This window comes from Rhamphochromis longiceps, linkage group LG4, assembly GCF_057381845.1.
Source record: "Rhamphochromis longiceps isolate RC_006_pf linkage group LG4, R_longiceps_female_GT1.1, whole genome shotgun sequence".
Lineage (NCBI taxonomy): Eukaryota > Metazoa > Chordata > Actinopteri > Cichliformes > Cichlidae > Rhamphochromis > Rhamphochromis longiceps.
Window position 1 is genome coordinate 28,203,235 of NC_140560.1, and position 25,291 is coordinate 28,228,525.

At 39.9% G+C, this 25,291-nt stretch overlaps 2 protein-coding genes across 8 annotated transcripts; one reads left to right on the forward strand and one right to left on the reverse strand.

The window, feature by feature from the left end:
* Nucleotides 1-274: 274 nt before the first annotated feature.
* On the forward strand, nucleotides 275-18,666 carry nprl3 (NPR3-like, GATOR1 complex subunit). Of its 7 annotated transcripts, none has more exons than XM_085404324.1 (14): nucleotides 275-678; nucleotides 1,589-1,658; nucleotides 3,988-4,026; nucleotides 4,694-4,826; nucleotides 9,139-9,213; nucleotides 12,214-12,364; nucleotides 12,467-12,548; nucleotides 12,654-12,791; nucleotides 15,995-16,151; nucleotides 16,538-16,644; nucleotides 16,833-16,962; nucleotides 17,374-17,602; nucleotides 17,686-17,878; nucleotides 18,323-18,666. In XM_085404324.1, the coding sequence occupies exons 1-14, from the start codon at nucleotides 483-485 to the stop codon at nucleotides 18,486-18,488; spliced, it is 1,866 nt and encodes a 621-aa protein (XP_085260450.1). In that variant the 5' UTR covers nucleotides 275-482; the 3' UTR covers nucleotides 18,489-18,666. The 7 variants fall into 7 exon arrangements, with proteins under 7 accessions (XP_085260450.1, XP_085260452.1, XP_085260453.1 ...); XM_085404326.1 differs by having other exon boundaries at nucleotides 17,389-17,602; XM_085404327.1 differs by having other exon boundaries at nucleotides 17,413-17,602.
* A 346-nt stretch (nucleotides 18,667-19,012) lies between these two features.
* Nucleotides 19,013-22,113, reverse strand: mpg (N-methylpurine DNA glycosylase). The gene is made up of 3 exons (XM_085404331.1): nucleotides 21,659-22,113; nucleotides 20,007-20,211; nucleotides 19,013-19,761 (listed from the first exon to the last, which is right to left on the reverse strand). The coding sequence occupies exons 1-3, from the start codon at nucleotides 21,926-21,928 to the stop codon at nucleotides 19,310-19,312; spliced, it is 927 nt and encodes a 308-aa protein (XP_085260457.1). The 5' UTR covers nucleotides 21,929-22,113; the 3' UTR covers nucleotides 19,013-19,309.
* Nucleotides 22,114-25,291: the final 3,178 nt, after the last annotated feature.

Here is a 25,291-nt window from a genome sequence, read left to right on the forward strand (position 1 = left end):
GATTGGGTCTTCATAGCTCAACGTTAAGTTAGTCTGAAGGACTAAAAATAAGTGAAAAGTCAGTCAACGTGCAAAGGAAAACTTCAAATTACTCTCATAAAGCCTGGGCATCTATTGCTCAAGACTAATTCAAAAATATTAATAACAACAATTCAAGAAAGTCTCGCTCCTTGGAAGAAAAATCTATAGAAATCACGGTGAGTGACGCAGTAGATTATGTTATGTAGTAGCGGAAGAATATGATATCTGCCCTCCTTGTTTCAGCCGAACAGTTTTCACAGTGACACAAAACAATCCCAACAGTGGCGGATGGATGTACGGTAGGGTATAATATCAAGGCTTTATAGTTAACTTTAGTCAGGCTATAATTTGTCTCTGGTCGGTGTCTTTGTATGGCAAACACCAGTGTTAAGCTTGAAGTGAAGCAAGATTACGCTCCCTGTCTGTTTGAAGCTAACTGAGGAGTTAGCTAGAATGCTAACATGATGCTCAACCCGTCAGACGGTCTACCAGATGACCGAAAGTCCTTGTACCCTCAGTCCCAAAGTAGTGCATACAAATGCGGCGACAAAACCAGCCCTATTAGCGTCATACTGGTTAGCTCTGGAAGCCGAGGGAACAAACTCCTTTTCCGATATCCCTACCAAAAGGTCGCTGAGTGTCCGTCATCTCTCTCAGGTAGGGGTAGCATTAGCATGAAGCAGAAACATAAACATTTACGCACACACAGATGTCGCTTCCACGTAATTACATATTTACAGGAGATAATAAAGCAGCAGTGTAATCCAGGGCAGACCAACAGCCCCTTTTGTTGTGATTGTCGACTTTGGAACTGCGGATTGTCTTTTTTTTTTTTTTTTTTTTTTTTTTTTTTGGAGGATCGGGTCTGCTTGTTCTTCCTTCTTGAAGTTTCCCTCTTGGCCTCTCAGATTGTTGTTGGTGGATGTGCCACATAAATTTGATGTACTTTTGTTCATTCACAAGTTCCTCTTGTTGCTGGTGTTGCACCAAAAAGTCATTGCAGTTGTTTCTGTGTGTCTTTTATGCCTAATAACCTTTCTTATAATTGGAAATAGGCTGCAGTCAAAAAGATTTCCGAACAGGATTTTATATAAAATAAAGCATTTACTTGATTTGCCAGTATCTGTATGTCTCAGCGTTATTGCACCTACTGTGTTCTAGATCAGGACTGGCCCAGGTTTCTCTTAAAAATGCATTTTAATGACACTTTTTACCTGGATAATTCAGAGATATATAAAAGTTCTACCTTGTGATAGGACTGTTCTTTCTCGCTCAGAATGACGTCATATCATTCATGAGCGATATCTTTGAGACTGTAGGCCGTGAAGTTATTTACAGCAGTTTAAATACCAGCAATTGTGTTTTTGGCAAATACTGGCACAGTACTGATGCTGAGAGGCTTTTACTAGGAACAGGGACACGAACTAGGACAGTAAAAGCATGTGTCTCTCTAACACAATTTTATGATTAGTGAGTTGAAGTCAGATTCACAGTGGTTCTTATTTTTGTTATGAGTCTAATATGTATTTTTCATAATGACTAACTCTCACTGATATCTGTCCACAAGCAAAACAGCGGAATCCATATGTGCTGAACACATCTGGGGATGAGCTTGATGACCAGGATGGTGATTCAAGGTATTTCTACAATCTTCATTTTTTTTATGTATTATTCAACTTACTGTTTCATTCTGAGATCCAAATGAGCTTATTAAGCTCATTATGTTTTCCTCCATCATGCTTGTAATCTTTTTTCCCCCATCTAGACACACTTTTTGTTTTTCAGCAATATTATAGATGCTGACACACATTTTAAATCAGTGGTTCTCAAACTGTGGGAGAGTGGGGATTACCAGGAAAAACTATTAGGTTAAGCTATTAGGTTATTGAAAACATTGAGCTGTTGAGAACCACTGATTTTAATTAATTGTGTGGATGACCTTTAATAAACTTTATTAAACTGATAAAATAATTGAGTAAAACAGTTCAGTATATGATATATTTTTAAAAAAAAAACAAAAACGTTCACCTCACTTTGTACCTAATATTTGTCACAGCCCGAGGTGCTGTTTGGATAGACTCACTTTTCCCAGCTGCTAAGAGATACACTCACTGGCCACTTTATTAGGTACACCTTACTAGTAATGGATTGGTCCCATTTTCCATCTGTTTAAAGGTTTGATGTGATGTGCTTTTAACGACGCTCTTCTGCATGCCTTGAGTCTAAGCTCAAAATAGTTTGTCCATTCTCCTTTGTCTTCTGGCACCAACAAAACATTTTCACCCAGAAAAGCACCACTTACTTAACATTTTCTCGGTTTTAGACCATTCTGTGTAAATGCTAGAGTTGGTTATGCAATTTGACTTGACTCTGTGCATGCCTAAATGCAGTGAGTTGCTGCCATGTGATTGGCTGATTAGATATTTGCATTAACAAGCAGTTGAGCAAGTGTATGTAGTATAGTGGGCAGTGAGTGTATGTAACCCCCTAATGTGCATCTTAAGATAGGGCTGTTCGATATAACGATATATATCGGATGACGATATAAAAACGTCTATCGTTTCATTTTACGCTATCGTTTGTTTCATGGTGTCGCAAAATAAACTGTTTACGGCAATATTTTTTCATCGTTTTGATGGTTACTGTAGTGGCTATATAAATTTCTTAAAGTTCTCTCTTTCTCTTATATTTTATATAACCACACTACAACGGACAAGCGCCTGTTTTTATGCGTTGTGGTTAGCAACAACGACGGTAACAGCATCGTGTGTCCGCTTGTTTATGTTCCACATAAACCTTTCACAATAAAGCTCAAGATCCTGTTGAGACTTTTCAAAATAAACTGAATCACGTGAAAGAGCAGAGTATTTACGGATGAGAATTTAAAAAGAGCCGCCAGGTGCTAAAAAATAAACCTTAGACTCAAACGTTAGAACAGGCTTTTCCCCGCAGCACGCTGTGTGATAAATACTCACAAAGAAAACGGCGGCCTTTACAACTTATGTCTAAAAATGTATAGTTTCATGCATCGTTTAAAACACGCGACTCCAGGTACATGACACGCAGCTGGAAACACTTCCCGCAAGACGAGCTGCCCGAGATTCACAGAATTTACAGAAAATGTTACATTTTTGTGATTTATATCGTTATCAGGACGATATAATTCTTATATCGGGATATGAGATATTGGTCATATCGCACAGTCCTATCTTAAGATGAGTTTCTATTTTGTCTTTCATGCTAGTAGATTCCATCAAGGCAGTTACTGTGTAACCACACCAGCAGTCACGTTCTGAATTTAGCTGGGACTCTTCTTCATCTACTGAGTAAAACAAAAGAGTAAAACTGCTTTTCAGTGATGCCACATATGTGTCAATAGCTGTATAATGTTCATATAAGTCTGTAAAATAACCTATTCATAGAAGCTTTGTTTACGTCATTTTGTTATTATTAGCTTTATTAAAGCAAGCAGTGCCATTCAATTGCATAAGAGCAGCTTTCATTTGGTGTTCATGACGTGAAACATATCTTAGATATTGGGCAGGTAGTGTAGGAATTTTCCAGACTAATTTAGCAGAACAAAAATAAGAAAATTTTTGTTGAAAATCAGAATTATGATTTTTCTGATATATATTCTATTACTTCCCACCAGCAGCATTTAAAAATTTTTGAAGCACTACATTAACTGTATTAACCATAAAGATAATTCAGACTTATTTTATTGTACTGTCATATTTTATTACAAACTTAGTTACCTTGAAAACCTTTGAGGCGGGTATAGAAGCTCACTAACCAGCACTGCTGGTATTAGAACTTTAGCACACCAGTGTTTTCACATCACACTATCACATGTTTGTTCGGCTTGTTTTGATGTCCATTTTTATGCATTTAGCCCAACTGTGTGTTGCATTTTCCCTTTTGTTTGTTTTTTTTTTCTTCTTTTTTGTGGCCCAATCCCCATTTCAGAGAGCAATCTCCACTAACTGACGAACAGTTGGTAGCAGGGTAAGACGAAATCATTCTAAACCACCTTTCCTTCGCTTAGATCACCCCTGTCTTTTTATCCCCTTCTTTCCTATTTTGTGTCTTATATGGATCTCCAACCCTGATCTAAGTACACAATCCTTTTAAAATGTCGTACAAGAATGAATCAGTGCTTTGGTTTCTACAAAATATGAGTTTAAGGCTATCATTGAAGCTTTAGTCTGTATTGTTTATATTACCTTTAGCATGTAGAGTAAACTTTAAAGAACACAGTTCAAATTGTGGTGGTGGAGTAAGTCTGTGGTGTGTTTAATTTTTTTTTTTATTTCCGAGAGTTAACACCTTAATTTGTGTCCTTTTGATCACAGCATGAGTTACTTAAGTCAAACCAGCATGAGTCTTTCACACTCTTCATTCATACAGCGATTGCACCTTTTCCGCAAAGAGGCCTTTTTCCTCTTTTCGCCTCTCTAGTAGGCAAACAAGTTTTGTTTTCCATTTATACACTTGTTGAATTTAATTACAGGCAGATGCATCTGATTAATGTAACCTCTCCGATAGACAGGAATGTGAAAAGTATAAGCAAACTGAGCTAATTTAAACTTTCTCACTCATCTCAGTTGTGTCTGTGATGTCCGCGCTCTCCCCACACTGCACATTTTCTTATTGGGGTTTTTCCCTCTTTTAGGTTCTCTGACATCGTCCTCTCCACAATCCTGGCCACCAAATCTGATATGTGTGGAAAGAAGTTTGAACTGAAGATAGACAATGTTCGATTTGTGGGCCACCCCACCCTGCTTCAGCATCCTCCTATCATCCAGGTAGGATCATTTGTCGGCCGCTTTTGTCAGAGTCTTCGAATTTGGACAGTCTGTAATGTAATCGGCCTACAAATGTGGGCACAGAAGGATGGGTTCCTGAATTTGGACACAGCTACGATACCCGACACTGCTTCTTCTTCTTCGGGGTTTAACGGCAGCTGGCATCCTTGTACATGTGGGTGGCTGTAACTCAGGTGGCAGAGCAGGTCAGCCGCTAATCAGAAGGTCGGTGGTTTGATCCCAGGCTGCCTCCTGGCTGCATGCCAAATATCCTTGGGCAAGATACTAACCCCATGTTTGCCTACTGGTGGTGGTCAGAGGGCCCAGTGGCGCCAGTGTCTGGCAGCCTCGCCTCTGTCAGTGCGCCCCAGGGCAGCTGTGGCTACAATGTAGCTTGCCATCGCCAGTGTGTGAATGTGAGTGTGAGTGGGTGAATGACTGAATGTACTGTGAAGCGCTTTGGGGTCCTTAGGGACTAGAAAAGCGCTATACAAATGCAGGCCATTTACCATTTTACATGCAGTGCTGCCACCTTCTGTTTCAGTCCATTATTACACTCTTAAATCCTACTACTTATTACTGCGTCTTTTGGGATCTTACAAAGCTTCAAACCACGCTTCCGCTATTAAATTAGTTGTCAACGATTTTGATAGTCGACATAATTGCGACTAGTCGACTAATCGTGGCAGCCCTAGTCTCTAAACATGTGGAGTGAGGCCTAAATGAAGGTCTGTAAGATAGAGTGAGAGTCTTGGCACAGTGTTCACTGATTTTAAAGAAATATAATAGGACTGACTAATCAGCTGTTGGGTCTCCAGCTCCTTTGTTTTCATTAATGACATCTGCTCACTTGTTCTGTCACATGTGGAGTGTTGCTCATTAATGTGGTCACGTGCTGTTGAAAGCTCCTACAATACAAATGCGTGCAACATGTATAAGCAAATATTTTGCTTCACTGTTGATAAACAATTCAATTCACGTGTTTTATTATTTATTTATGCAAACTCCTTTATTATGAAATCTGTGCCACATGTCTTTTGTAAGTACTGGTTTTAGCCACGATCTCGTGACACGTGAAGTGAATTCTTTAGCTCAGAGTTGAACTAATTTTATGACAAGAGCTGTTCCATCCGGTTGTTCAGTGATGACGCGACGAATCCTACTTCCGGGTCTAAAGTAGTCTGCGTTTAATATGGCTTTTGTGTTGTTAACATGTTTAATGTTATGTATTTTCTTCTATTTGATCTCTGAAAGCTCCTAAAACTGTCAGTGATCACTGTTGACCTCCCTCGGCTTTTATTACCGCTAATCATTTATTTAAGCTCAGTTTTTAAAACCTTAGGATGTAACTACAGCCCAGCCCATGCAGCAGTATATGAATGACTAACCTCGTATTATGGATGGATTAGAGCTGGGCGATATGAGATTTTTTCATATCACGATATGTTTTTTTCATTTCAGGCGATAACGATATCTATCACGATATAAGCCAAATAACTATATTTGTAAGATTTAAATGTGCCGTTGCTCACAAGTAAAATGTGAAATAATCAGCAGCTTGTTTTTAAATATTTATTTCCCATAATAAGTTCAACAGGGTAGATGTACTTAAGGAACATGAGACTTTTTCAGATAAATAAAGGCAAATATTGCAAACTACACAAAAGGCAGCCGCTAAAGCGTTTAAGTTTCAAAATAGAACAAACGAAACAGACTAAATTGTCAATTCCACTTAGAAATAAAGTATTAATTCTAAAAATAAATCTTAGTTTGTTTTACAGAAGAACAGACAAAACTGACTAACTTTTGTCAATATCAAGTAAACTGAGAACTAAAAGGAAATTCTCAATCTCTCCTTGTTGTATAGCTGAGCTTTTCAAACAGTTGTAACAGTTACTTTAGTCTGACAAAAGCCGAATGATGAATTAGCGCTTCCAGTCAGAGACTCAGGCTACGTCCACACGTACACGGGTATCTTTGAAAACGGAGATTTTCAGTTTTCGTTTTAAAAAATAATCCCGTCCACACATAAAGGGAGAAATGAAAGAAAACGCTGCTATGAACATGCCAAAAAAGCAGGTGGCGCTAGATTCCTAACCGTGCAGAAATGTTGGCCAATCAGAAGTCTAGAAGCCTCGGTGGGAAAAAGTAAACAAAGCTGGGGCATAGAAGCAGAACAGAGTCGTATGTGTGGAGGGACAGTAACTGTGTGTATATGTAAGCATTTAAACACTGCAGAGAGTAGAATTAACAGTATTGTAGAAATTCATTTCACCGAAACAATAACGCGGCGCACAGTGTGACGCATGCACCAGTTTATTGTATTTCCAGACTTGCTTTCGGCACAATTTACAGTGCACGCTACTCTGTTTTTTGTCAGACTTGAAATAGCCGAAATACCTTCACACTACGGAACTTCTATGGCTCTTCCGTTCGACAATCTCTCCGGCATTGCAACCATCATCTGTTTTCTCTTCGGTCACGCTCGGTTGATTTTTCTAGTCGGCACACTCATTTCCTCCATTATGCGCTGGCTCCATTACCCGCTGGCTGCTTCCCAAACAAACACACGTGCGGCTTGGCACTTGTGCTGTACGTAACAAGTCACGCGACGTGACGCTGCGGCTGTGATTGGTTCGGCTCTGCGCTACTGAATTTGGATCGGCTGACCTTTTTTTTTTTTTTAAGAGGACAAGAGCGGCGAGGTCTATCGCGATAGCTTAATTTCTCTATCGAGTAAAAGTTATATCGCGATACATGTCGTTATCGTTCTATCGCCCAGCTCTAGGATGGATTATCTCAGTTGTTCTCCTGGCTGAAGTTTGGTCCTTTTACAGCATCCTGCCATGCAATTACATTTGTTCCTGACCACCGAGAACACTCATGTTAACTTTTATCGAGTGGAAAAAAAAGTTAGCTTGTTTATATTATGCTAACATAGCTGTGTCGCTAGCGGTCACGTAGCACATCATTATATACCAGCTAGCCAAACTTCAGTAACCCTACAAACGTCACTGCTGTTTAGTTTTCTGTCTTCATTTATGCTGGAAGTGATAGCAGAGCTGTACGTTTTAATTTGTTTCCAAAACCCCGCAGTCAGGACATGCTATATTGTATTTAGATAGATAGCGAGCTAACTCCCTGCTAACTTCTAACTCCGTTAAATGTCATAAATTCCGTTTTCATGGATGCCTGGATGTTAAACTCAATTGTTACACCTGGTAGAGCAGAACGCTGATCATTTTATTAAAGATGAAAGACTTTAGACAGTTTTTCAACTCTCAGTAATGCCATAGTGATCGTTTGATATGTGGACCTGCAGCGGAGTTTAGGTCCAGACACGGCTAGTGACGTCAGACTGAACAATCGGATACAGAGGTTCCTCTCTCTGAAACGGGTCGCCAAGCAACACCAAACTGGTCAAAAACAGGGGTTCATTTAAGAAGCCACTAAAGCAGTACCTGCAGAGCTTAACTCAAACATGAATGGCAAATTATTGTTGTTGTAATGTTTTACGTCTTTGTTTGTTGATTTTTAGCGAAATGCTGCGCTGTTTTGAAATTTGTTGATGTATGTTGACTAATACATAAACAATAAACAATAGAAAGTGTCAACTATTATTATAATTATTATCATCATTATTATTATTATCATATTGTTGTGTATCGGTACTTAGCTTGAATAAAAGTGTTTTATATTCAATTGTGGCTTGTTTGAAATTTGGCTGAAGCTCCCTGCTGTCAGTCTTTTAGTCTAATGACTCACAGCATGTGTTGCTAAGATAATGGTGTATCACACAGGGTGGAGAAAATAGAGAAATATGAAAGTCACAAGGGTTGCACTTATTCTTTACAACAACACCTACTGTATCTGACTTAAAATTACCATGACGCACTTCTGCTTACCTAAACTGAACATTTCAGTCCACAGTAAATTCATAAGATCATTGTACAAGGCTGGTGTGACATATCATGGAAGTTAGGCCTTAAGGTTAAGGTTCCATAGCATTTTGATTAGGTCTTAATTATTTAATTCATTTTACAAGTGAAAAGTGTGAGACCTCCTTTTATCAAATTAAATACTGTACTGCTCTTTTTGTTACAACATTTGATTTTGTTGCACTGGACATTGGAAAAGTTGTGGCAGGTTTTATTTGTCATAGTCTTCCAAAGAAAAAAATAAATCTAAAAAATGGCATCAGTTAGTAGTTTTGACTATAACAGCAAAATAACAAACTGTAAACTGACATTTTAATATAAAGGCTTGTGTAGATTTTGCATCTGGTGATAAGTTTGTCTTTTTTTCTTTGCAGGTTTCTAAAACAGATCCTTCACCCAAGAGAGAAATGCCAACAATGATCTTGTTTAATGTGGTATTTGCACTCAGGGTATGCACAAGATGTATTTTGATTTTAATTTTAAATGTTTAGGATTAGGATTCACCTTTATTGTCATTACACATGTGTAAATACAGGGTTATGAAGTACAATTTGCATCTAATTAGAAGTGCAAGAGTAGTAAGTGCAATAAGAGCAATTATATACAGATAAGTGGAGAGCAAATATACAGATGTACTACGGGCAAATGTACAGATATACTGATATATGTCAGATATAGGTCGGTACCTGACCTGCGAGGCCAAATGTTTGTAACTGTAAAACTCTTGATATTGGAAACTTTAAACTTAATAATAATTTACATTTAGTTAGCTTGGGTGGGACACATAGATTTTGTGGGGTTTTTTTTATCTGTGAATGGGAGTGGTATGGGTAGCTGATAATATTCCAGTATACTTTATCAGTGAGAGCATGGTAACTTAGAGGGAGGAAGGGGGGCTTAATCACGTTGACCAGTGCGCCCCTCCCCATGCTGAGTCATGGTTCCCAGTAAGAGCAAGCAAAAAGTACTTAGTCATGTTTTTAATATCTTCCTGGCAACTGTGGAAATTCTGTACAAAAACACAGCAGGCCCACATGGCAGTATGTAAACCAAACACTGCTACATTTTGTTTTCATGTATTTTGTATGTTTATTATTTATGTTTATAATTAACATTATTTGATATTCTTATTTCTCTAATAAAACCATATCAACTTGCATTGAATAGGGATGCACCAATTGTGAACTTCTGAGAAGATGATGATGGTTGAAGTTGATGGTGAAAATAACAATTTGCCCACTTGCCAGTGCTAATATCCATCCATCCATCTTCTTCCGCTTTATCCGGGGCCGGGTCGCAGGGGCAGCAGCCTAAGCAGAGAAGCCCAGACCTCCCTCTCCCCTAGCTTATCCGGGGGAACACCAAGGCGTTCCCAGGCCAGCCGAGAGATATAATCTCTCCAGCGTGTCCTGGGTCTGCCCCGGGACATGCCTGGAACACCTCACACAGGAGGCGCCCAGGAGGCATCATTGTCAGATGCCCAAACCACCTCACTGGCTCCTTTCGATGTGGAAGAGCAGCGGCTCTCCTCTGAGCCCTTCCCGGATGGCTGAACTTCTCACCCTATCTCTAAGAGAGAGGCCAGCCACCCTTCGGAGGAAGCTCATTTCCGCCGCTTGTATCCGCGATCTCGTTCTTTCGGTCACTGCCCACAGTGCGTGGCCATAGCTGAGGGTAGGGACGTAGATCGACCAGTAAATTGAGAGCTTCGCTTTTACACTCAGCTTTCCGGAGACTTCACCACGACGGACCAGTGCAGCGTCCGCAGCACCAATCCATCTGTCGAGTTCCGGCTCCCTTCTCCCATCACTCGCGAACAAGACCCCGAGATACTTGAACTCATCCCCGACCCAAGTGGGCAGTGCTAATAGAGATATTTTATTTGATTATTTTATTTCTGTAGTTATTTATCCACTTCTGCTTTGTTGGTAAAAAGACATTTCCATTATAAACAGTTTCTGAGTTTTTCAACTATTTAAAAGGCTCCACATATACATAGGTATTTTTGGCCTTTGTTTACACGTAAACAGCATTTTAGTTCACTGGACATGGAGCCTTTGAAAAAACCCCATATTTAAATGGAGAAGATTGATTTGTTTTGCATCATCAAAGGTGTGTGCCTTTATCTCATTTTTGACATCAGTGTCAAAAACACTGTTGTTGTTTGTAGACTTCTAATTGGTCAACATATCTATAAAGTTAGAGTTTTATTACTTTTGCTTTGGCAAAAGCACTTGACTCTGCTTTTTACATTTTCACCTGTCTACATGTGAAGCCTGAAACACCTTTTAACATCTGAAGTAGGGGAACAGTTACTGTAACAAAACACATAAGTTATAAACACTGACAATTGTAAATATCAAGTTATTTACCAGTACGTCAACAAGAGTCATATAGTCTGTAACAATGTTTGGCTAATACGCATTGATGCTACTGATCCATGCTCAGGAGGTGGAGGTACTAATTAGAAGGTTAGTGCTCCAGGCTGCATGCCAAAGTATCCTTGTGAAAGTTTTATCACGCACTTTGAGCACTCACGTAGAGTAGAAAAGCACTATGTAAGAACCAGTCACCAGTCCATTTACCTTAAAGTAAGATCTACTTTATATCCAATATGTTGGGAAATTCTTGTGTCAAAGCAGCAAAAAAAACATTAAACACAACTTATATACATGTAAAATATTACTATACGAATTAAAACACTGTATAACAAAACAGTATCGTAGTGTGAAAACTGTACAAAAGAAATTTAAAAAAAAAATCAGAATGTAAAATAAAATATAGGAGCTCAAGAAGTAAAAGTTTATTACAATAAAAGTAAAATTTTAAATAAAATACAATAAAAAAAAAAGCTGCATAAAATTCCTCAATAAAGTAAAAATAGCTCAGTAAAACAAAAAAAAATTTGTGTTATATACATTTCTCCATCTTTGTTTTCATACCTAAGGTGGACTGATTATAAGAAACAATAATTCCATGTACAACAACCTCACATCTGCTCAAGTTTAATCAAAATGCAATTCGTAATTCTTAACATTATAAGATGTAGAAATTATTGCAGAGCCTTTGTATTGAATTGCGTAAATATGACAAGAAATAAACATCAAAGATGTGCTCAAAAACAACATTTATACTGAGCGTGTTAAGTCATATTCATTCATCTTTCAGCGGGTGCCATGCTAAGATCATTAACTGACGTTAGGTGTAAAATAAACGGGATGTTTAATAGTTAACAACTGACAGCCTGGACATGAATGTGAACTGATCCATGTTGTATGCAGCGCTTTGAGTACTCCGGGAGAGTAGAAAAGCACTATATAAGAATCAGTCCATTTACCATCCACACAAAAAAGCACTGGTGTTATAATCAAAGTGTAACAGATACATTTTTCTTTCTTTGCATAATTATGACATTTAAAAAGTGGCTGATTTTCATCTCTGGCCTGCAGGCAAATGCTGACCCATCCGTCATCAGCTGCATGCACAACCTGTCACGCCGCATTGCCATTGCTCTGCAGCACGAGGAGCGCCGCTGCCAGTATCTGACCCGCGAGGCCAAACTCATGCTGGCCGTCCAGGAGGAAATTACCACGACTGAAAGTGAGATACAAGCTCAGACTACACATCAAATTTGCAGCTTGGTCTTAGTCAGACTTACATCTTTGTTAACATAGAATATTGGTATTTTGCTTCTGGTATCAGCAGATGGAAGCCCCCAGTCCCCATTTAGACAAATTCTTCCAAAGTGTAAGCTAGCAAGAGACCTCAAGGAGGCGTATGACAGGTGTGTGACCACATGCATTTTACATTCATTTGTTTGGATTTGCTGTCTAAATTTGTGTAATATATGATTCTGCAATTGCTGATTGTGATGATGGTGCTTTTTCAGCCTTTGTACAACCGGTGTGGTGCGACTTCACATCAACGACTGGCTGGAGGTGAGCTTCTGTTTGCCGCACAAGATCCACAGGATTGGTGACACCTACATCCCCCCAGAGGCATTAGAGCGCAGCCTTAAGGCCATAAGGTATATTACAGATTTGTTTTTCTTTTTATGTGACGTTTTCTTACATCTCACAACATCTTATTTGATTAGCTGTAACTAGAAGTATCTTGTTTACAGTTAAAGACACGGGAAGGGTGGGGAAGGGGGATTAGCTGTTCTAGATGAAATAAAATCAGCAGATGTGGGCTGTGTTGCTACAAATGGCCAACTAAAAACACCTATAGACCTCATTTGTCAAAACATAAACACATGGGTGTAATAGCTTTTTTATGTCATATTTAAAATGATATTATTTATATTACACATTCATAACTTACTCTGTGGTTTCTGTGGATTCCTTCTGTTTTTTCACACATTGCATCTTTTCATGACAAAATAAGTTCATCCAGTTGCATTTGTGATATAATCAATTGTGTTCATAATGTCTAATAATCATAATAATATGAATAAATTGTTAAGGCCAGAAAACAATCATTTTGTGACAGCCAGCTTGGAATATTAAAGTACAAACTAATTTGCTAAAAATGGACTTATCACAACTTATAACTTCAGCAATCATTCAAATGCACACAGTTGTACTACGTTGGCTAGTCAGCTTAGGTCTATACATAACCATCAAATAACACAGCTTTGTCAAAATCCCTCTTTGATCCACAGGTCACCTTACCCTTCAGCCCTTTAGTCAGAATAGTCTAATTTCCCCTCAGTTTATGTCAAAGAAGTTTTGTGCCTTAATTAGCTGGATTGTATTTGGTAAGCAAATGTATGTGTTTAATATATAAAGCACTCAAACGATGCAGAATTTAGTGTGGTCTTTAGTGCCGCCTACTGGCATTTCAATGTAATAGCTGTAATTTTGATCAGCTCTCTCATTAGTTGCTGCTGCCCTGTGCAGGTACTTGGTTGGACCCCTTTTATCCTTCAGAATTCTTCACGGCATAGTTTTAACAAGGTGCTGGAAACATTCTTCTGAGATTTGGGGCCATGTTGACATAATAACATCACAAACAGGTTGCTGCAGATTTGTCAGTTTGTAAATGCAATTGGGATTTCTGTCAAATTTTAATGAGTCTGTGTAAGCCTGTGTAGCCTCAGTTTCCTGTTCATATTTGACATGAGTGGCAGTGGGGTGGTCTACTGCTGTAGCCCATCTATTCCTAGGTTCAATGTGTTGTACATTCAGAGATGCTCTTTTGCACACCTTGGTTTTGACAAGTTATTTAAGTTACTGTTGCTTTCCTATCTGACCTGCATCTAAAAGGCATTTTCACCTTTTTCTCTGTAAACCTGAAAGATGTCTCAGGGCTCTAGACTAACTTTTTGACATGGGCGCACCGGTACGCCTAACTTTAAAAATTTAGGCGTACCGGCACAAAAGTTAGGCGCACTCAAATTTTTCAACCGCATCGCTTAACACCGCAGTTTTACATGTGCACTTTCTTTGGGGGAGGAAGTCCATACAGACAATATTAATTTCTAAATTATTAACTAACAAACTTGTGCTTAAAGTGCTTTGTCAATATTGTAGAAAATGTTAAAAACTTAATCATCATCTTGGCCTCCTCTGACGACCTGTTTGCTGCTGTCTGCTGCTGAAAGGCCGTGGGGAGAGGGGACACTTGGGCAGTGCATTTATTGCAGCATATAATGTGTTTCCTGGATACACTGTGCTTTTTCAGCATTCAAATATTGATGGCACCGTGTCAGAGCACTGGCTATGAATTTCAGACAGATCAGGCCTTAACTTAACAAAAAAGTTATCAATAGTTCTTTTCATCTTTTCTTATTACCCACAGCTACAGTACATCCACTTCTCTCAGGCCTAGGCTGCTCACTAGGGCTGAGTATCATCACTGATTTCTATAATCCATTCAATTCCGGTTCTCAAAGTCCTGATTTGATTCAATTTAGCCTCAGACAGTCAGAAATATTATAATTCTGATCATGTATCAGTACTGATACACATGAGACTTCATCAGAATTGTGAAAATCACAGCAGATGCCTTTGTGTGAAAGTAACTGAGAATAAAACACAGGAAAACATGAAGGAGATTTTCCTGGTCTGGCTTTTTATAGCAGATAACCTTAAAAATATTCTGCAATTTTGCATAATTTTAAGAAATTTAAATTTCTTCAGTATTGAACAGCAGAAATTAGGCTTTCTTGTCCGAGGTCATTTAAGTGAAAAAAGAAAAAGCGCTGTAAACAACGCTAGACTGGTGGGTAATAAGCGAATGAATAATGCAGAAAACAGATTTGAGACGGGAAACTGTTCCTGAAGTACAGAGAGAGAGAGAGCTGTGCAGGAAGTGTGATTTTTATCGTGGTGGAAGCAAAACAGCAAAAGTCAGAGGGAATTCATGACGACATTGATCAAATGTGAAGCGCAGTTTGCTGCTTCTTTTGCTGCAGGCTCGGTGAATTTTGGTTGGAGAGAGGCAAAACCTGCAGCTCAGAATCAGCGCAAAAAGACGTAAACACAGCGCGGACCCGAAGAATCGCTAAGCTCCGACAGCGTGTCCGTGTTCAGGCCGTCGGGTGAGAAAGCCGAGAAAGACGAAGCTGATTCTGATGTGTTGGGTCCGCTCCGTGTTTACGTCTTTGTGTGGAATCCGTTAATGAATTGATATCGCTTTATTCAAGCTACTCACCTCTCTCTTCCACCTGCACTTTCAACTGGACCACGGCCAATCAGAGAGGTCCCGCCCCTGACTATCTCTGATTGGTTTAGTCCACGATAGGGGCATAATGTGTGTCTGTTGTTGACCACACGGAGAGTTACAGAGATTTTTTTTTTTTTGTTACCGGAACAGTTGGTCGCACCTGTGCGACCAAATATTTATTTTTAGTCGCACCACTGAAAAATTTGGTCGCATTTGCGACCAAATTGGTCGCACTCTAGAGCCCTGTGTCTGTGTGGGAAAATCCCAGTAGATCAGCAGCTTCTGGCATCAACAACCGTTCCACATTCAAAGTCACTCAAATCATCTTTTTTCCTCATTCTGATGCTCAGTTTGACTGTCTTGACTATGTCTGCATACCTGAACACAATGAGTTGCTGCCATATGACTGGCTGATTGGATATTTAGTTAACAAACAGTTTAATATGTATACCTTTGTCTTTGTATGTAAAATAAACTAAATGTGTGTTTCTTTCAAACAGAGTCTGCTTGTATGTGGATGTATGTTCATTTAGAATCCGTATTGTGTGTCTGATCCTGCAGACCCTATCATGCCCTGTTGCTTCTGGAAAATGAGAAAACACTCCTCAGCCAGCTTCCCCTGGACTGCTCCCCTGCATTGATCCGCCTGATTAAAACCTGCTCAGCAGTGAAAAACCTGCAGCAGCTGGCTCAGGATGCTGACCTGGCCTTACTTCAGGTACAGGACAGTCACACTACCTGGATCAGATTTCCAGTTTAAAATGTCAGATGTGATTCTCATGAATTTATCAGATGAAATTAGTTTTTATAAGTCTAAAAGATGCATTAGTTGTGTTTAATACACAAAGATCTATAAATCATTGTGCAGTATGCATCACTGATAGAATAGAGGAAAGTTAAAATGTGAAAAAGTGTACTGTACATACATATATACTTTTAAAAAAGTATAACCTTCAGAAGTTGTTTAGTCAGTGGTCTTACTGTCATCTAGTGGCAGATATATGTAATGCAAATCTGAGAAAATCCCCATGTGTAGCTCTTATTTGCTTATTTTGCTTTTATTTGGCATCCTAGAGATTAATTGACAAATATTTTCTCATTTAGATCTTTCAGATTGCTGCTCATTTGGTTTATTGGGGCAAGGCAATTATCATCTACCCACTGTGTGAGAATAATGTCTACATGCTGTCTCCGCATGCCAACATCTGCCTGTGAGTATCTGATGTGATATAAGCCAGCTGGGAAGAGGAAATGAAGCACACTAATGCTAAGCACTCATCCATGGCATTTCCTCATATAGAGAGGCTTCCTGATCTGACTTGCAACACTGTTTGGAATTAAATTTAAAAGATGTTCTGTGATGGAATAAGCTCTGTGTTGTTCTCTTCTCCCTGAATAGATATTCACCATTGGCTGAGCAGTTTGCCCGGCAGTTTCCTGGTCATGATCTGCCCTCTATGTTAGCCAAGTTCTCACTGCCTGTCTCACTGGCTGAGTTTAGAAATCCCCTGGAAGCTCCCACACAGGAGGTGGGGGTTATTGCATGATGTGGAATACATGTGTGAAGCATTTCAAAAGAGAAATACTTTTATTAAACCTGTGAAAATGTCCCAGTTTCTTTTCTTTTTTTTAAATTTGCATGATTTCAGGCATGTTTAATGAAATAATCTGATGTATATCTATGTCCTGAAGACAGAAATATATATGAAAACTGAACACAAACATAAGTTATAATACTTATAATCCTTGAGGTGGGCCATCATTCTTCGTCTTGTTCTGGCAGTGTAGGTCCTGATGAATTATTAATGGCAAAGGGACATCGTCTCTAGTGTATGCATCCTCCATTTTTCATGAGAACAGGATCAGACTCTTTCTTGTGGATCTATTTTAAAACATATTTGACCTGGTTACGTGAGCATTTTCCGATTCCCTTATTTCAGTTTATCCTAATGCAGTTTGCTGCTCTGCTGGTTAACCAGGCCCAGTTAATCCAGATGGTGGTTTGGATGCTGCAGCGCCGCCTCCTGATCCAGCTGCACACTTATGTGTGCTTGTTGGTACCACCCAGTGAGGATGAGCCTGGGCTGAGGGATGAAGACCCTCCGCTGGCTGCCCGAGTAGGAGGTCGCAGTCTCAGTACCCCTAGTGCGCTCAGTTTTGGCTCACCGAGTATGTCCTCCCGCCTCTACTCTTCTGCTCTTACGGCTCTAACTCTGTACTATAAAATCTGACATTCTTCTTGTTTTGTGTAGCCAGCAGTGATGACATGACCCTAACCAGTCCCAGTATGGAAAACTCCAGTGCAGAGCTGCTAACTGGTGGAGACTCCCCGCTCAACAAGAGGATGACTGAGACACTGCTCGCCAGCCTGTCAGAGCACGAGAGGCAGTTTATTCTTAACATCCCTGCTGCACAAAATCCAGAGGATCTGCGGATGTTTGCGAGGTGATTAAATCTGCCTTTAACTGACAACAGGACCATAGTGTGCTTGTTTTATTAAGTGTCATTAAGGTTGCCATTGTTCTGTTTTATGTTCAAACATGAGAGCGGTGTACATGGATGACATGAACTAACTGATTGCCTGCCTTTGCCTCATATCTTAGAAATGAAATGTTTATGTCTCTCAATAGATAAAAAAGTATTTGTTCAGTGGTTTGAATAAATCTACTTGCATAGTATTGTAAAATTTAATTGGGCAGCATAGGCTAAAGAGTTAGTTTACCAGCAGTTAGGTGGAGATCAAAAGTGTCTGGAGAGCTTCTCAGCATTCCAGTGCTGCCACCTTCACAGCAATGAAGGCTCCCATCAGAGGTGCAAAAGTCCTGTCTCATGGATGATTGACACTGTTGATCAGTCAGTGAAACTCTTTCTCTTGTTAACTGCTTCCAGGCTACTGCACTATTTCCGAGGACATCACCACCTGGAAGAGATTATGTACAATGAGAACATGAGGCGCTCGCAGCTAAAGACGCTGTTTGACAAGTTCCGCAGTGTCCTTGTGGTTACCAACCATGAAGATCCCATTATTTCAATCTTTCAGTCACCGATGGACTAGCTGTGCAGACAGTGTTTCAGCAACTGGAAAATGTGTCAGTTTAGGAGAAGTTAATGGCCTGCTGGGCTCACAGCTAAGTGGTCAAAGACGTTTTAAAACAAAATGCCTTGACTGCAAGATGTTTTTTCTGTATGAGCCAAATGTTTGTTTACAGTAATAAATTATTTTGTATATATCAGACATGCCTTAAGGTTTTTTTTGTGAATATTGGAAGTGTGTGCAGTGTTTAGTGGAGGCTTCACTTCATCTTCCCGTGCCCCAGATGTGTTAGATCATCTGTGCTGTCCTCAGAGGGGCACAGTGAGTAATGATCATTCCAGACCTTGAGCTACCTCTCCTTAGGAATACCTGATGTGGAAAGAAAAAAGGAAGAGTCTAAACATCAGACAGACTTTTCCTGCTCTGAGGGAAACAGATCAGGCCAAACATCTGTGAAATCACTGAGGTGGAAATTTCCCAAGTGTGAATGTTTATTAAAAATCACAGATGAAACCAAACGAAAGGCGTGTGTAAAGGCAAATTACAGAACCCCCCTCCCCATTTTTTTTAAACAGATGCTAACAAACCGAGTCTGTAGTTCTTCAGTCTACTTTCCAGTACAGCTTTGCATCACTACCATAAAGCTGCAGCTTATTACTAAATGGTTGAGGAAAACAAGCAACATTTATTGTAGAATCTCCACTGCCTCCAAACTACAAAATTACAAATATACAGTTTAATTTCACGTGTGTGAACAAAGCAATCATGTATTTGTATGATTTTTATTCTTCTTCAGTGTTAAACTCTTTAAAGAGATCAGATGAGTTTCAGGAATTTTCCTGTTAAGTCCTTTTGACATTGTGCTGTCCTGTATCAGGCTTCACGGCATGGGGACTTAAATCGTTCATGACATTTCCAGACAGAGTCTGTCTCTCTGCCTCTTTATTCACAACGCTAACAGAGGGGTGCCCACGTAGATAAAAACGCCACGGCTTCTTGGCCCATTCCCCGTGGGACTCTATTCCGATGCGTGGTGCTGATACGATATCTTGGGGTTTTGCCGGACTTGTGTCGGGATCATTCTCCAGCCACACATCTGGGTCTGAGGCTAAGTCTCGACGGTCAAAACATCGTGGTATATTTAGAGCCTGGCAGAGCTTTGAAGGCCCGTTGCAGAGCTCTTTGTCCTTCAGCTGACGAGCTCCCTCTTTGCGTCTGGCTGCCCTCAGCTGCCTCATGACGGCCTGACCCTGTAGGGGCTCGAGTGAGCGCAGCAACACAGCAGCACCCTCCCCTGAGCAACACAGCACACAATATGCATCAGTCAGCAAGGCTCCACTCTGTCTCCTTCCTTTTACCCTTTAAACAGCGACTATTGAAGCCATGAACTGCTGTTTATGTTTAATGTTGTAATAATGAAGAATGATCAAAACTGGCCTTTTCACATCCATTGTTAACAATAATAAATATATGAATGTGAACAAAATTAGTGACATAATGTACAAAACATATTGCACCTTTGGTGGGTATAGCGTTTACCTTCACTAGACACGTTCATGCATAGGTAGATGCCATAGATTGGATACACGTAGATTGTGCCAGGCTTCATAAACATGGCTGTGTTTCTCTCGGTGCGTTTGCCTCCCGCCGAGTGTGAGGCCTTGTCCTCCCCTCCAAGGTAAGCTTCAGTTTCCACTATTCTTCCTCGCAACTCCGTACCATCTGCACACCTGTGGACCAGCACCTGCAGGAACAAAGGACAGGGAGATTCTTTCTCTATATCCACAGGATGGTGGGTTACATAGATTTGTCATTTAGCTGAAGGATGCTACCTACAAAACACAACTTTGACAATCAAAACCACAACAAATGTCTATTTTTAATGTCATGGCAAAAGTCCTATGAAAGCAAAATAATAAGTATCTCTGACCTTATTCTGTTAAGCCAAATATTCCTTTTGCTTCAAAAACTGGGTACGGACGCATTTTCATGAGGTGTACAATGAACGATCAAAGAAAATCCATGCTTGCCAGCATGCCAGTTTTGCTGCTAACAAAAAAAACAAAACAAAAAAACTACACCTCAATCACACTTTCATGAATGAAATATTCCAGCTCAAAATCTTTATTGATTTATACTTGTTGGGAATAAAATAATAACTAGGGCGCACTGCACCAGCATAAGAACAATTGGTCTGAGGATTTCAAGCAGGGACCGTGATGTGCTCGCATGTGAAGGTCGTTGGGACCCTGCAAGGATATCGCTATTACCTACTGCCAAACCTTGCTGGAAGATGCTACAGGCAGCATAATGTTCCCCACAGTATCTCCAGAGTATTTCATATCAGTAACATGGACTCAATGCAAACTTGTTCTCAATTGTGAGGAAACCAGGGTTTCAGTGGTGGACCTGCAACTTCTGCTCACAACTGTACAGTTCTGGGGTGTGATGGAAAGTCTACTGAAGTATGTTGTGCCACCCTCATGGAGGGTGTTTCTGACAGGTTGCTCAGAAATATAACCTTTACACTCTTGAGACTTTGCTGGTAGACACAATAAACCTCCAAAGGCTTGTATGGAAGTGCCATCATGGAAGAGGTGGACTACCTTTGCAGCCTGAATGGTCGCAGGTATTGTCTCATACTACAAGTAGTGACAAAACTAGAAATAAAATCAGTTGGATAAGGAAAGAGCAAAACCTGATAAATCATTCCCTTTTTGGGAGACTTGTTTTTGCCTCTCCAGTACGCCTGTTGTCAATTTCATTTGCACCAAAGAAGGTAAACTAGGTCAAATAAATACACAATGGTTTATGGACAGATTAATATCCCTGAAGTTAGCAGACTTTGTTTTTGAAGAAGCATATGTGTTTAAATAAACAAATAAGCAACAGTTAGACAGCGTTAAAAATGGGAATCAGTGCTTAACAACTTAAATACAATCACTGAAAGTAAGTTTATCAGGCACATTCAAACGTACAGAAGGCAGTTACTAAGATATAAATTGAAAGGTGAAGTTAAAAAAACAACAATTTTAAACTAAAATAAATTTTCTTCCCTACATTTTGTGCCTCCTGACTTTTAAAAACACACACACACACACACACACACACACACACACACACACACACACACACACACACACACACATTTACATACAAAGGTGTTAAATTCAGGTGAGAAATCAGCCTACCTTGCCGAGGAAGGCTTTAGCCAAACTGATGCAGGGCTGCTTGAAGAAGTCCTCTCCTAGCCTGTGCTGCTGCTCATTCCCGGTAAAATAACAGCTTCGCTCCGCCTCAGCACTCTGAGCATTTTCACACTGACTGGGCTGCTTCTTAAGCGCGGTTTGTGAGTCCTTTGGCTTCAGCTCCGTGTCCTTGTTGTGTTTATTTAACGACACAGTTTGTTCAGATGTTGCCGCCGCCAGCGCTAGCATCTTTCTTTTTCGCGCTGCCATCATCTTATCGTAAATTCAGAAGGTTTACAGATTTTTAAAAAACACATGTAGGACGGCGTGTATTTATAAACCCAACAATACGTTTATTCAATATTTAGTATTTAATTCACAATACAAAGAGTCTTATGGAAGCCGTTCACGTACTAGCATACAGGAAGTGGATATGATTGTTTTGGTATCTCTTAAAGGGACCGCGCACTTCTTGGAGGTAGTGGGAGACGTTAACCTTCAAGGCTTTCTCCTAGAAAGATTTAATTTTCCCATCTATATTATTTTATATTTCAGTTGTGAAAGAAAAAAAATATTTATGGTTAAGAAAATGTGAAAATAAACATGTTTTGCAAAGAAAGAAAATTCATGAATGTAGTTTTCTTCTCTTTTTGGGCTGAAAATGTTTAAGCAGCCACTGACTGTTCATTATGGAGCAATTCTATGGTAATAAGACTGCCTCTAAGAACAAATCTCCATCTTTTTCTCACAAAATGACTTTACAGTGCATTATGAATTTTGCCCTTCAGCACAGCAGCCACTTTGCCGAAAGACTACCTGACAACCTGTGCCCTTTTCCTGCTGCTGCCTTATCTTTTCAGGATCATTTGGATAATAAGAGGTTATAAATAGAACCACTCTGCGTGCTCTCCACTGCCTGTGCCCAGGAAGTTGACGGCGCCAGTTTGGCCCCAGGCGCTTTGAGCCCATGCGGCTTTCTGGAAGACTAACAGTATGTGACGTGGTCATGCCACAGACCACAACTTCAGCAGGGAAATACAAGTTTTCTTTTTGGCTACTGTGGAGGCAAATCTCTGGCTGTAAAAAGGAATCAGCCTATTATGATGCAGATGAAAGGAATGAACTGCAAGTCAACTAATAAAGATGGACTTGATGTACCTTTCTTTTTTGACTTTTATTTATACATGTGAAAGAGAAAAATAAGCACGAAAGTGTCATCTTCCTCATTTGGTCACAGATTCTGTGTGGCATTGCACAAAAATAGATGACTGGGACAAATTTGCATGGGTAGTCATTGGGTATCATATTCTGTACTTTCTCTTGTCTCCTTTTTGTGCTGATCAAGCAATAATTTAATCTTGAACCTCTTGAGGTTTGATTTCCAGGTTTCCTCAAGAAGCAACACTGTGATCACCGTGTTCATCCAAGGGCTGCGCTTCTAATGGAAACCTCAAGTAACTTATTGAGCCAGAATACATTCCAGACAGAAATCTGCTGAGCATGTTCAGTAGAAGTCTCCTGGAATGGCTTGTTGACTTTGTCATGGCTGGTGGGCCAGAGAACACCATTGTTTGCTGTGACTGTGTTGCTACTGCCCGTCAGCAGTGCTTGTGCGGTTTGGGCTGAGCAGCTTTCATTGTTGCTGCCACTGATAATCATAGCAGCCACATTCTGGATCACTGTCAATTCCAGCAGCCACCTCAGCGATCGTGACGCTGAGCAGGAACACCAGAGACTCCGCTGTGTGTGCAGATGGACGAGCAGAATGCCGCCGGAACGAAATGGCTTACTACACGATGACTCCGAGAATTCTATGAAAAAAAGCAATTGATCTTTTGGGTTTCATGTGCAGTATTCAGTGTGTTTGTGTTTAATTAAGGGAATGGTAAACTTATTTTAAAGTGACACTCACTGGACTCTTTACACCTTTTTTAGTACTGGGTTAACTCTCTCATGGTTTCAGATCTGCCTCAGTTTGTAGTGGCACAGATTCAACAAAGTGCTGGAATCATTCCTCCAAGATTTTGGTTTAGCAACTTTGTGATGTTATTACAGATTTGGTGCGAATTTTTCGGCTGCGCATTCATGATGCAAATTTCCTATTCCACTATATTCCAAAGGTGCTTTATTGGATTGAAACCTGGTGACTGTGGAGACGTGTGGAGTGAAGGGAACTCGCTGTCATGTTCAAGATGAGATGATTTGAGCTTTGTGACACAGCTTGTTGTCATGCTGAAAGATGTGTATACTGTGGTCACAAGGGAGGGACATGGTTAGCTGTAATATTTAGGTAGGCTGCTTTAACACCATTACACCATCACCAGCAGCAGCCTGAACTGTTGATACAGTGCAGGGTGAATACATTTCATGCTTGTTTACACCAAATTCTGACTTTCTGATTTTCTGTGACATCCAAATGTCACAGAAAAATTGAGACTCATCAGATCAGAAACCTGGTCCTATTTTTAGCTGACAGGAGTGACCTCCCTGTGTTGTCGTCCTTTGCTGTTGCTTATCCATTTCATGAGTTGATATTCTGTGAATTTAGAGATGCTCTTCTGCATACCTTGGTTGAAACAAGTGGTTATTTTAAAAAAAATTAAATCCAGTAGAATTTTGTGCAGGAAAATCCTAGTAGATCACCAGGTCCTGTTTGGCACCAACAGCCATCCCACATTGGAAGTCACTTTAATCAAATTTCTTCCCCATTCTGATGCTCTACCCTTTAACTTCACCAGGTTGTCACGACCATATCTACATGCCTAAATGCATCGAGTTGCTGCCATGTGATTGACAGATCAGGTATCTGCATAACATTGCAGCCAAATATGTATACCTAATAAAATGGTCTGTGGGTGTATGCAATAGCAGTTTGGCATTACTACATTTAGTTTATAACTATCTCTATAAACACATTACATCAAATGGATGTCTAAAAAAACTAGCCTCCTAAATTTATCTCTATTTTTGAGTAACGTTTATACGATATCTTAGGTATGAATGTCAGTAGCACCATTGCGAAACTCAGACCATTACATAGTTTAATTAAAATAATTTCCCTAAAAAACTGTTACACTTTTAAAGAAAATTCCAAAATATAGTTTGAAGTAGTAATAAAAATATTTAAAAATATTAAAAATAATACTTTCTGTCATCGGTGTGGTAATAATGGGGCGATCGTGGCTCAAGACTTGGGAGTTCACCTTGTAATCAGAAGGTTGCCGGGTCGAGCCCCAGCTTGGACAGTCTCGGTCGTTGTGTCCTTGGGCAAGACACTTCACCCGTTGCCTACTGGTGGTGGTCAGAGGGCCCAGTGGCACCAGTGTCCGGCAGCCTCGCCTCTGTCAGTGCGCCCCAGGGTGGCTGTGGCTACAATGTAGCTTAGCATCACCAGTGTGTGAATGGGAGGATGACATGTTGTGTAAAGCACTTTGGGGTCCTTAGGTACTAGTAAAGCGCTATACAAATACAGGCCATTTACCATAATGTGGACGGACAGAATCTCGTGCATTGTAATTTTTATATGTTATACTATATTGTACTATTGCATGATGATTGTTATTCTTTTAGATTTTTTATTACTATTTATATATTTTTTTTATACATTTAACTTGAACATCGGCAGAGCTGCAAACC

What these genes read in the sequence shown, in the direction of transcription:
- nprl3 (XM_085404324.1), top strand. Translation starts at nt 483, where the DNA reads ATGATGCTCAACCCGTCAGACGGTCTACCAGATGACCGAAAGTCCTTG. An exon ending in CTCAAGGAGGCGTATGACAG is followed by an intron (nt 12,549 to 12,653) that starts GTGTGTGACCAC and finishes GTGCTTTTTCAG; the next exon opens with CCTTTGTACAACCGGTGTGG. An exon ending in TGGAAGCTCCCACACAGGAG is followed by an intron (nt 16,963 to 17,373) that starts GTGGGGGTTATT and finishes CCCTTATTTCAG; the next exon opens with TTTATCCTAATGCAGTTTGC.
- mpg (XM_085404331.1), bottom strand. Translation starts at nt 21,928, where the DNA reads ATGATGGCAGCGCGAAAAAGAAAGATGCTAGCGCTGGCGGCGGCAACA. An exon ending in CTAAAGCCTTCCTCGGCAAG is followed by an intron (nt 20,212 to 21,658) that starts GTAGGCTGATTT and finishes TTGTTCCTGCAG; the next exon opens with GTGCTGGTCCACAGGTGTGC. An exon ending in CATGAACGTGTCTAGTGAAG is followed by an intron (nt 19,762 to 20,006) that starts GTAAACGCTATA and finishes TGTGTTGCTCAG; the next exon opens with GGGAGGGTGCTGCTGTGTTG.